Source organism: Serinus canaria, chromosome Z (genome assembly GCF_022539315.1).
Source record: "Serinus canaria isolate serCan28SL12 chromosome Z, serCan2020, whole genome shotgun sequence".
NCBI classification, from domain to species: domain Eukaryota; kingdom Metazoa; phylum Chordata; class Aves; order Passeriformes; family Fringillidae; genus Serinus; species Serinus canaria.
In genome coordinates, this window is record NC_066343.1 from 24,469,924 (window position 1) to 24,482,416 (window position 12,493).

Genomic DNA, 12,493 nt, shown 5'->3' on the forward strand with positions numbered 1-12,493 from the left:
ACTTGCATCACACTTCCCCATTTCTTGCTATTCCACCTCTATCTCTCTCCTCATTCAGCTCCAGGAGGATCAGCATTTGTAAGATTTCCATCATCCAAGAAAAGGGTTAAATTCTCAGGCTCTGCCTGTCCAGAGCTCCCATGCTGGCAGGTACCTTCTTGGTGCACCCCCCTTTTCTCCTTCTCAGCTGGCCATGCTATCAAATTTCAAGGTGGCACCAGCACAGGCACAGGCTCCCTCTCTCTCTCACTCGGGGGATGGGGGACTGCCCGATGTCTCTCAGGGTTCTTCCACCCTTCCATCCTGCAGGGGCCTTCACCTCCCTTCTCTGTCCCAGGCCCGGCCTGCCTCACTCAGGCCTGGTGGCTTCCCCTCCCTGTCCCCCACCCAGCTCAGAGCCAGGCAGGACAGGTCTGATTTCTTTCACAGACTGAACCCAAGAGAGCTTCCCCCTGGGAGTTCTCTGCTTTTAACCCCGCTGTGTTCTCAGAGGCGTATCCATGTCTTCAGTGGCCACACCAGGTGCTAATAATCAAATCTGAGCACTTATTGGTTTGACCACAGCATCCCAAAAAATTCACTTCCTCTCAAACCAGGACACATGCCAGTGTACAATCTTGAAAATGTCATGGCAGTTGGAAAAACTTATGGAGTTACTGAGGACTAGAAAAAAGAAAACCCTTCCATCTCCTATCTTAAGAAAGGACAGCAAGGAAGATTTATCTGGTGAACCACTGCTTGATCAGTCTCACTTTGTTCCTTGGTAAGGAATGGAGTAACTCATTCCAGAAACTATCTCTAATCATTCTAAGGAGAAGAAAGTGGTTAATCATAGTCAAGCATATGTTTTTTAAAAGGACATTATGCTAACCAATGTGATGGCCTTTTATGGTGAGGTGACTGGATTGGTGGACAAGACAAGGGGATATTGTTTATCTTGACTTTGGCAAGACTTTCAGTTTTGTTTCCAATAACATCCAAATAGAGGAACTGATTAATGGAGTCTAGTTAAGTGAACTGTGAAGTGTTTTCAAAGGCTGAAATGGTTGTGACCAATGGCATAAAGGTGGGGCCCAATAACTGGCAGAGTACCTTAGGGGTTAATACTGGATTTTGGATTCCTAGATGAATTTCAACTGACCTCCCATTTAGATACATAAGTTATATACTGTGATGTGTATATCTGTAAGAAAGTTGCCTGTAGTGATTTGGGCATAAGTCATTCGTTTGTGCTGGCACAAAGTCACACAAGTATTGCAAGCTTGTCAGTCTGGTAGGTATTATTTGTCTCTTTTCTCATCTAAGATTGCTGTATCAGTTTGCTATCTGCAAAACCAAACAAATTACCAGACTTTTGTTTTAAGGATGTGGTTTACATAACAGCCTCAGGAAAACTATATGTATATTTGCAAAAAAGACTCCTTGGTCTGAGTATTTTCAATTCGGTATGTGGCACTTGCTTTCTTCTATAACAGCATTGTCTACTTTTGAAAATAAGCTTAAGTGTTTGGCACTTAAATTTGAGTTTTAGATAAAATTTAAATTAGAGACCCTAGTAGAGCAGCTGAATACTGTTACTGTCCTAGTCCCTGGGTTGAGCCCTGAAGTACAGATTATTTTGCAGGATTATATTTTTCTGGAACTAGGTAACATGTACCACATGCCCTGTTTAATCTGTCTTCCAAAGAAATAGTGTAGCTGAGACATGACTTAAAGTCACAATACTGCATCTGGAAAGGAACATCTCTCCATGGTCCTGCTACTCACAGGAGGTATGAAAACCTCTTTGGGGAAAACCCATGAAAAATAAGTGAAGAGACTTACGTAATTACAGAAGTCTATTTTGAGGAGTGAGATTTGAACCTATTTTTTGTGGATGGCTTTGCTCTGGAAGAACAGTAAGATGTAGAGGTTTAAGCTTATTCCAACCAAATCTTAGTTCCTGAAGAGAATTAAATCCTAGTAAAGCAGAGGAGATAGTTTTTGGTATGCTGACTGGTTGTTTGTCTATCACAATATTACAATATTGTCACCTATAATATTGCTGGAGAAATGTCTAAAATGACAATAGCTTACTGAACCAAAGAAAAATAGCTACAAAGTAGTAGCAGTTTAACAAAAAAAATAGTTGTAACTCTGTGAATTACACTGACTAATTGTAAGAGAGGAGCATGGAAAGTAAGAGTTTTGATTTATTTATTAATGTGGGATTCGAATCAATAATATGAAGGAAATACGGTTTTATGAAATTATTTTTTATGTCCTTTTCATTTAGGAGAACTTTGTTTCAGTATAAGTAATTTGTATATAAAATAACTGTGCTCTTTGCTATGACTTAATTTCAGAGACCCCAACCTGTACCGCAATGTGCGAATGCTGTGCAGCATGGAAACCTGGGTATTACAAGTGCTCTTGCTGCTGAAGGTGGGGTCCTTCCAAGTCATGGTTCTGTTCTTCGAATCATTGTTGAAAATGTTTTTTGCCCTGTCACTTTAGACATACTGTATCAGGTAATAAGGACTGCTTAAAAAAAGTCACAATCTGTTCCAGTGTTGCTACTGTAAATCCATTAATTTTATTTTTTTTTTTAATGTGGTTCCTGAATCTTCTGAGTGAGGACTGTCTCTTTAAAATAATTTCCTGAATTCGGGGATCTAGGTTTGAAATAGTTGTCTGTAAATAAAATTCAAGTAAACAGGGCTTCAGTATTCAGATTTTCATGTTGTCATACTTAGTTCCTTGCTGTAGAAGCAGCAACAAACTTGAACTGTTAATTCTGGTTTCTTGATGAGCTAGTGAAATACTGAATGTTACGAACTTGTGAATCCATATTTTCACACTCCTTCTGCTGAGTAACCTTCTGCTGAGTGGTGTGCTTTATATTTAGGGTTTTATGTTTACTTTTATACCTCAGTGCAAGTGATGTAATATGCAAATTGCTTGTTAAAATCAAATGTTTTTGATTGTTCATCTTTAGAATGGCATTTGACTACCTCTGTAAGCTTAGAATAATGGTAGGTTGTAGTTATGAAAGACATTACTACAGCTTCTGCTAGGTGTTTGGGCTATGCTGTTGAAAGGTCTAAGTTTAAAAATAGTAAGTTTAAGACCACTTCTTTGTGTCCAAAATATTTGTTGATACTTTACAAATATTGCAAAGTTTTTCATACTTGAAACTTTTGTAATTAATAGGAATTTATGCAGTAAAAACCATGCCTCGCATATGAGTTTCTTAATTAATACAGTTTAGAATAACTGGGATGACTTTGTAGGATCCTGCAGTCCTGGAAGATTCTTTTCCTGCTCTGCTAAGATCTCAAACAACAGTTGTTTTTAGCAACACTCTGTTTTTCCTCTTCCCTTGTAAAATTTTCTGTTTCTCTGTATCACCTCACCATGATACTGATTAACTAGTGTACATATTAGTTGCCACTTGGATCTAAACCTTTGTATGTATCTTTGACTGCTGCTCACTCATTACCGAACCTGTGCAAATACTATGTCAGCTGTTTAGGATTATTGCTGCATTCAGAATAACCTCAGAACAAGCTCTTGTGGTTATGGAAGGTGTACTAGTTCTAAGAATGCAAAAGCAAAGAGGAAATTCATATTAATGTACTTTCCTTTGATTTTAGTCTACTTCAATGCAGCACACTATATTTTCAGTATTTGAATTGCTCTCAACTACTTTTCCAATATGTCTTGAAAATTTAGCAATATTTGAAAAGGGATTTTATTTGGAGTTCTTAATAGGGGACAATCTCCTCTAATTAAAGCAGCACTTTGTGCCCAATTTAACTTTTACTTTATGTGGTAAGGTTAATGAAAATGAGTATTTTCACTGGCAAGTATAGTATCTTATGGAACACTAGTAGGCAAGCTGTCATCCCATACTTGGATTGTATTTTGTAAGTTGTCTTGCCTGTCAAAAATTAACTTTTAACTTTTTTTAATCACAATTTGCCTTAAAATATTTATCATAAGAATCTGAAAATTCAGCTTTATCTTTGCAGAAACAAAGTTGATACATACCGTGTGTTTAGGTTTCAAATCAAACAGGAAGGAGTACATTAAATTTCATTACCTTACAAAGGTCTATTAAGGTTTCTGGATAAACATGGAAAAACATGATGAAAAGCTGTATTTAGGCATTTCTGAAGAGGAAGTGCTTTATGAACAGAAACTCAAAGACTACTTTTAAATTGCTGTGAAAAGGTTTTTGTTCTTTTTTTTTCCTACTAAATGATGACTTCAGCCTTAAAATCTTGTTTCTGAGAGATGAGAAACTGGGTCTAAATGGTTGGGACATTAGTCTTGTATCACTGATTCTTGGCCCTAAGAGGTTGGCAAGAGATACTTATGCTTATCTAAGGTCTTTCTTTCCATTGCAGGTTTAATATTTCTCAGGGATTTCTGCTTTCCTGACTTTGCATTGATTCTAACAGTTTGTTGGAAAACTAATAGTATTTCTCAAACTCACCTTTCCTCTTTGACTGGACTTTTTTTTCCTGCATTTGCATAATACGTCCTAGCATTACTTTTGTCCTCGCTCTTGGTGGCATTGCTTTTGTTTAAACATCTTCATGTAATGCACACTCTCATTTTAAATGTATATATATTTAAATTCAGCCTTTAAAAGTATTTCTGCAATGCTTATGTTTGCAATAAATCAAATACCATTTGATTATAAAGCATAGGGGTAGGTTCAAATCAAAGTCTTTTTCTTGCTTCTTTTCTTGTTGTTTTCTAGTTTAGGCAGTGGGTCTTAATAAGCACATCAATTATTTAAGTTGTATTTTATTAAACAGATTTGCAGCATTTGTCTAATGTACAGAACATAAAGGTGGATACCTTGAAATGCAGATTGCAGTTCCCATCTCAACTGACTTCCAGTAACAAGGAATAATATTGATAGAAATAGATCCATCAGGTCAACAGGTGGCTCTCTTGTGTACTTGAATAAATTTTGGTAGTTTTGACCATGGGATAATCTATTCAAACACCTGTTCCACTGATACCTGATGTGATGTACCTTTCTCAAAGGGGAAAAAGGGTTGTCGTGTAGGAGGTAGTGGGGCTTGTTGACAGCTTTAAACTAGCTTGGAAACAGGAAAGGGTAATGTGTATAAGCTAGAGAACATGAGGCTGGAGAGCAGCACTGTGGAAAGAGACCTGCACATCCTGGTCAATGGCAAGTTGAATATGAATCAGCAGTGTACAACGTCTGGAGGGGAAGCCTTATGGGGAGTGGCTGAGTGCATGAGGTCTGTTCAGCCTGGAGGAGACTGTGGGGAGACCTCCTTGCAGTTACAGCTTCCTCAGAGGGGAAGTGGAAGGAGCAGATACCGATCTCTTCAGTGTTGTGACCAGTGACAGGACTTGAGGAAATGGCATGAAGCCGAGTTGGGGAATGTTTAAGTTGGATTGGAAAAGGTTTTTCACCCAAAGGGTGTTGGGCTCTGGAACAGGCTCTTCAGGGAAGGGATCACAGTGCCAAGCCTGACAAGAGTTCCAGAAGCCTTTGGACAATGCTCTTAGGCACATGGTGTGACTCTTGGGGTGAGAGCTGGGAACTAGACTCAGTTGATGATCCTTGTGGATCCCTTCCAACTCAATGTGTTCTGTGACTCTATGGCTTGTGAAGTCCATTTCTCAAATCTCAATTCTGATTCATTATTCACAATTTATCTGCAGATACTTGACAAATGCCTGTTTGGACTGTCCTTCCCTGTTTAGTTGATTAGACATTGCTAATTCTTTAAGGAAATTTTATCCTTCTTTCTTGTCTTTTGTAGCCTTTCTTTAATTACTTTTTTTTACCTGAAACAAAATTCTCAGTTGACACAGTTTTTATCCAGCTCTCGCAACAGAAATATTTTTCAGAAATTTATTTGGAATATTAAATGCTAGTTTTTAGTGTGCATGAATTACTCACTGCTTCTTAAAGCCATGTTTTTTCCCTAACAGATTTTCTCTAAATTTGGCTTTGTCTTGAAGATTGTCATGTTCCATAAGAACAATCAATTTCAAGCTCTGCTCCAATATGCTGATGCAATGAATGCATATTATGCCAAAATGGTAAGTATAATGTATTCAGCTTGATTTTGTTTGTTTGTTGGGGGGTTTTCCTTGCTAAGGGACAGGGGAAGCATTAGGAATATTTTGACTGTTAATTTTGTGATTTCTCACCATTCTAATACTCTTGTTGCACATGAATAACTTTGTCATCTCTCTTTATTTAAGAGGACACCACTCTATCATCAACTGCAAACAAATCTATAGCATATATACTCCAGGACCTGCATGAATCTATCAAAAAGAAAGTAATTTATAATATTCTCTCTCAGTCTTCTCGAGGCTGAACAGTAGCTCCCTCTACTTTTACTTGTGAAAGAGATGCTCCAATTGCTTAATCATCTTTGTAAGGCTACACTGAACCCATTCCAAGAGCTCCATGTCTCTTTTGGGAGCCCACAGCTGAACACAGCAGTCCAAATATGGCCTCACCAGTGCTGAGCAGAGGGGCAGGATGACCTCCTTTGACCTGCTGACAGTGCTCTTTATAATGCCTCCCAAGCTGCCGTTGGCCTTCTTGGCCACAAGGACAGATTGCTGCCTCACAGGCATCTTGTGGTCCACAAGGATACATATTCTTTGTAGAGCTGCTTTCCAGCAGATCAGGCCCTGGTCTGTGCTTTGCACTTGCCTTTGCTGAATTTCAGGAAGTTCCTCAGTGCCCATCTCTCCAGGCTGCTGAGGTCCTTCTGAAGGGCTGCACAGCCCTCTGGGTTATCGGCCGCTCCTCCCAGTTTTGTGTGGTCAGTGAAAGTGCTGAGGAGGCCTCTGCCCCTTCATCCAAGTCATCTTTAGTTCTCATACAAAGGGAGCAGGAGGTAATAAGTAGTCAGATGTGTAGAAAAGCTTTAGCAGTCCTTTTGTGATACCTGTGATTCAAGTCCCAGAGAGAACTTTTTAGACCAATGGCCAGGTCAGTAGATAAGTGCCTCTATGGTGGCAGGGCATCACCTACAACAATTATGCACCACTTCTGGGTGTTCTTGGGCACAGGATCTGTCCACTCTGTCATGCCTAGGTCTGGGGCTTATATTGGAAAAGACCCTTAAGGTCATTGAATCCTAATGCTGCCAAGTTCACTTCTAAACTGTGTCCTGTAGCACAACATCTGCACTTCTTTTAAATACCTCCAGGGATGGTGACTGCCCCACTTGTCTATTCCAATGCCTGATAACCCTTTTGATGAAGAAGTTTTTCATAATATCCATTCTAAACTCCCCTTGCAGAACTTGAGCCCATTTCCTCTTGTCACTTGTTTCATAGGAGAAGAGACTGACTCCTACCTTGCTACAGCTTCCTTTCAGGCAGTTGTAGAGAGCAATACAGTCTCTCCTGAGCCTCCTTTTTCTCAGGGCAGACAACCTCAGCTCCCTCCAGCACTCCTCATGGGACTTGTGCTTCAGATCCTACATGAGAGTCCTTCATGTAAGGGTCAGTTCTTGCAGTTAAAATTTCCAAATTAGTGTTCCTCTTACCATCTGATATTGTGTGTTGAGTGGGAGAGAAGTAAGATTAGAGACATAAGAAGTCAAGTCATGCTTAAAGGTGTGTTTTGTCCAGTTGACACAAAGTGATATAATACTAACTAGTAGACTACACTAGAGGTTTAGGTAAGGATAGTCACAGCATAATTGTCTACTTGGTGTTTAAAAAGAGGCCTTAATACCAGAAGGTGAATTACTGTTTAGATTCAATTGTGAGGCAAATACTTTATAATAGTGGGGTGGTTTGGATTGGAAGCAACTTTTAAAGGTCATCCAGTCCAATCCCCTGGAGTGAGCAGGGTCACCTTCAACTAGATCAGGTTGCTCAGAACCCTGTCCAATGAGCATCAGCCTCTTCTCAGGGCAACCTGTGCCACTGTTTCATTACACTCATTGTAAAAATCTTCTTCTATATAGCTAATCCAAATCAACCCTCCCAGTTTAAAACTATTACCCCTTGTCCTATACCAACCTGCCCTACTATAAGTTCTGTCCTGATCTTTCTTATAGACCACCTTCAAGTCCTGAAAGGCTGCAATAATAATATAAACTTGTAGTGATGGCTGCCATGATGTGTTTTATCTCTGAAAATGTAATTATTTTTCTTCAGTCTCTGGATGGCCATTGTATCTACACTGGCTGCTGTACTCTGCGTATTGATTTCTCCAAGTTAACTAACCTAACAGTGAAGTACAACAATGACAAAAGTAGAGATTTCACTCGTATTGACCTTCCTTTTGGTGATGGCCAACGAACTGTGGAGACATCCTTATCTACTCCCTTTGGTAAGAAACCTTCACTTCTAGTGCTAAATACATGCTGAGATCATAATTTTTATGTCGCATTTATGCTTTGGCTTCATATCAGGTTCATAGAGGGGTATATTTGTGTTTGCTATATCCAGTAAAATTCGTATGGAAAGTCGAAAAATTCAAGTCGAAGTCATGGTAAATTAATATCTGAAACAGTAACCTGAGGAGTACTAGTGGGCAAATTTTAAAGTGTTGTAAAAAAGCTACAAAATACTACTAAAAAGCTGTGAAATTGTGTCATTGGTACAGGTAACATAGTAAATATTGCATATTAGAATGGAAGTCATCACAAATTGGCTGCCTAAAGCTGCTTGAAAATAAGTGTTTTAAGGATATTCGCTCTTATTTGTTGGTATTTTAGGATAATTGAGTGCTTCAAGAAACAAAACTAAGAAAATCCAAAATTCTATACTTATTTATATATGTCTGTACTCATCTTTTAAAATATAAATTTAAGAATTTTTCTTAAATTTTAGAAGTCATTTTAGTGTAGAGGAGACACAATTTGCTTGAAGTGACCCTGGAGAAATGCTCACAACACAATTTGAGTGATTTTAGCTATTTTTCTCTCTCTAATGACAACTATTAGCAATAATACACAGCTAAGAACTGTCTTACCTGTTGAATAAGTATCTAAGAACTGTCCAATTAATTATCACAGTAAAAAGTGTGGGAGAATAATTCCCTATTTTCCTTTACTTTTCTGTGGCAGCTAGGACAAATACTGGTTTGGTTTGATTTTTTGGATTGTTGAGTTAGTTAGCTTAGATAAGAATAAGAAAGTGAGTTGCACTCACTACTTTCTTGATTTTTGTCTTTAATGCTGCCCTTAAATGCAGGCCTTGTGATCTTTAGGTAATGGACAAATGTCATTACAGTGTGGGGCAGAGGAGGATGGTGGAATTTGCCATACAACATTATAGAAATGTGCTGTTACAAGTCTAATATATTCTAATTAATTAGACTTGCACTATTTGAAATGCCAGTGGAAGGAAAAAGTACAATTAGAGTAGTTGATTTCTGCACTTGCTTGTAGGGCAGAAATAACTATGTTTTTGGAGAATAACACATGAAAACTTCTCCCCACTTCTCCCTATTTTCCCTCTCACTCTCCCAAGCTTTTCATTGCTAGGAGCCTTGTTTTCTTTTACTGTAATAGTCTGATGTCTGTACCAAAATTTGTCTGTGGTACATTCATAGTGAAGCAGCTGCACATTTATTTAAAAAAATCAATAAAAAATAGCTGTAGACGGGGAGAAGTGGGCTTCCTAGCCTTTCTGTCAGTGATGACAACGTGCACATATTGTCATTGGCATGTTCTGAGAAGCTTAGTTACAGAACATGAGGGAAAGATGTTCTAAGTCATGTAACTACTTCACTACTTCTTATTACTAGTGGACGTAGTTTTGATGTAGAATTATAAGACGAAGCTGGTAACTTTCAGAATAATGTATCTGGTTTTTTACTGTAGACTTGAAGTTATCTTAAGAGCAAAACTAAACTGTTCTTGAATAGGTATCTAAGAACTATAATTTTTCTTCTTTTTTCTTTAATTTTCTTCTGCTTTCTGTGGAAAAGATACTGCACTATAAACAAACAGATTTTGTGCATATTTTGCATTTAAAGAGTTCTTGCATCCAGTGAGCAGAAATACCTGAATTGGCTTGCTTAGAAAGCTAGGCTGATAGCCATGAAGCAAATGAATTAAAAAAAAAAAAAAAAAAAAAAAAAAAAAAAAAAAAAGAAAAAAAAGAATTCTACATCTTTCTGCATTTGCTCAATTTGACAATTTTTACATTCCTGATTTTGGTATCAGGGTGCAACATGCTGGTCTTATTTGGCAGAATAAAAGTTCTTGATCTATTTATTCATTAATGTTTCCATTACCATTCTTGGAATGTGTATAAGTGATTAATAACTATAATACCAGAACTTGTCAGTATAATTTCAAAAATGTATTTGCTTGCTTTGGTGTCATAAATGTGTTCAGTTTTTTGTATGAAAGATACTTTTTTGCCACAGATAAGAGGTGGTGTAATGTGGTGCAGTATTCATGGATATTTGATCTGTGGTGTCTGTTACATTTCTTTTTCTAATTCATAATAGATACTTTTTCCGGTATTGTATTATTCTTTTGATAACCATTTGTTAGTAGCTCTATTTTAGTCAGTAGTGTGGAGGTTTGAGTAGTAAAACAGACATATTACCGAGCTTGTAGAATTATACATGCCCCATTTGAAAAAATTAAAATCTGGTGTGTCCTTACATATGAATGAATCCACAGCTCAAGCTTCTATCTAACTGCTTAGAACATAACTTTGTGAGCTACCCTGGGTAGCACTTGATTCCACATACTAATGTGGAAATCACTGAGCTATCTTCCAAATCTGGTTAATGCTTGTGATTTCCAGGAGAGCTGTAAAAAACACTGGTTATGTACAAAGTTACACAAATTGGGAAAGTGCATCTCCTTAAAAAGCAGAATATATATGCTTTATGCATTTCAGCAGCTAGTAAAATTCAGAACCTCAGATTAGTTGTAGAAGTTTGTGTTGTTTAAATTATACTGATCTTAGTATTCAGGAGTTGTATCTAATCATTGCAAAACATCTTTGACTGTATTTACTTACAGAAAATTTCTAGAATACTTGTCCATTGTGTGAATAGAAACCATTGAATATGGGCTTTAATGGATACTAGTCTCTGCTGTGCTTTCCTACTCAAACTTCTCTAATTTACATTTTGCCCGGACTTCATTTTAGAGATGAATGCTGAGGCTGACCAGAATATTTGCTTTCAAAAGTGGCTGAAAATTGTCTTTGTACAACATAGAATCTTGGATTTCAATAAGAGTTTTAACCCAAACATTTTTATAAACATCTGGAAGCACATATAAAGTCAAAATAGCAATATTGGTAGCTGATTCTGATTGCTGAAATCTCTTCTGTTTTCTAAAGCTTTTAAAATCTGCTTTATAAAAATCTATCTGTTCTCTCTAGCTTCCCAAAATACCATATTTCCATCATATACAGGGCCTCCTGGGTTTGCCCCAGCCTTGGGCTTTCCTCAGGGAGCAGGTAAGTTTGTTTTCTAAAAATGTGGTGTTTGTAGTTATGGCTAGTGATTTATCTGAATACATCCGTTCAGAGACATTTCTTTTAAAATATAGCAATCAGAACACAGTATTAATTTGAGTAATTGTAAGTCTTTCTCATATATATACTCAATAAGTTTCTGTAATAAAAACCATACCCTGATGTAGTTTATAATTCAATAAGCAAAGAATCTAAATTCCATTACAAAGATTACCTGCAAGAGAAGAAATTGAGTATTTATTTTTTTCTCAGAAACTGCTATGACATTCAAAGCAAATTGCAGGAAGTCTCCACTTTTCTGGCTATCAAGAGACAAATACATAGTTTTTTTAGACTGTGAGATTTCTCTTTCTAGCATGGGATAAACTTGTGTGCTGATTTTTTTTTTTTCTTTCTTGGGCTGCAATTTATGTCCCCTTTTGTTTGGATCTATTTGCTTAGCTGAATATTTCTTTTTTTCTCTTAAAGGGAGGTGCTTCCTGCTTTATTGGTCAGATACTAGTAATAACTAAATTCCTTAAAATAATTTTTAAATTAGATATTGATGTTTTTGTCAAATATAACCTGCTCATGTATTCTTCCTTAACCACTTTGAGATGTCAAGTGATGCTATCTATACTTTTCCAGGTCCTTCTGTTCTGCCTGTTCCTGGGGCACTTGGTCCTCTCACAGTCACCACATCAGCAGTGCCTGGACACATGACTATTCCTGGTATTCCAGGAAACTCTGTTTTACTAGTTAGCAACCTCAACCCTGAAGTAAGTTTGATTGGTGAAACTGATGTGTCACCTTGTGCCAGCTGCTAGAATCCTTGAACAATGACATTAGCTGAAGGAATAAGAAAAATTCTCTATGCCGATAATATAAAACCCAGGACACATCTATACTTGTTTTAGGTAGTTAGCAGTATTGGTGAGGTTTAAAAACTCCCATCATCAGTGAAAAGCTTCCTAACACAGTTTCCTTTAAGAACCCCGTTTTAGCAGTGTAACTAGTAGTTAGAGAGAAGTCTGTGGTCAACTGTAAG

The 12,493-nt window shown here is 37.5% G+C and overlaps 1 protein-coding gene across 9 annotated transcripts in view; it reads left to right on the forward strand.

The window, feature by feature from the left end:
- The window catches only part of PTBP3 (polypyrimidine tract binding protein 3), a 50,388-nt gene that overhangs the window by 20,915 nt on the left and 16,980 nt on the right, over positions 1-12,493 (forward strand). For 8 of the 9 annotated variants that reach the window (XM_050987154.1, XM_050987160.1, XM_050987159.1 and 5 more), the window contains 5 exons: positions 2,346-2,510; positions 5,968-6,078; positions 8,170-8,344; positions 11,371-11,448; positions 12,094-12,224. In XM_050987154.1, coding sequence (XP_050843111.1) covers positions 2,346-2,510; positions 5,968-6,078; positions 8,170-8,344; positions 11,371-11,448; positions 12,094-12,224 — 660 coding nt within the window. The remainder of the gene's footprint in view (positions 1-2,345; positions 2,511-5,967; positions 6,079-8,169; positions 8,345-11,370; positions 11,449-12,093; positions 12,225-12,493) is intronic. The other variant, XM_050987161.1, reaches the window with a different exon arrangement.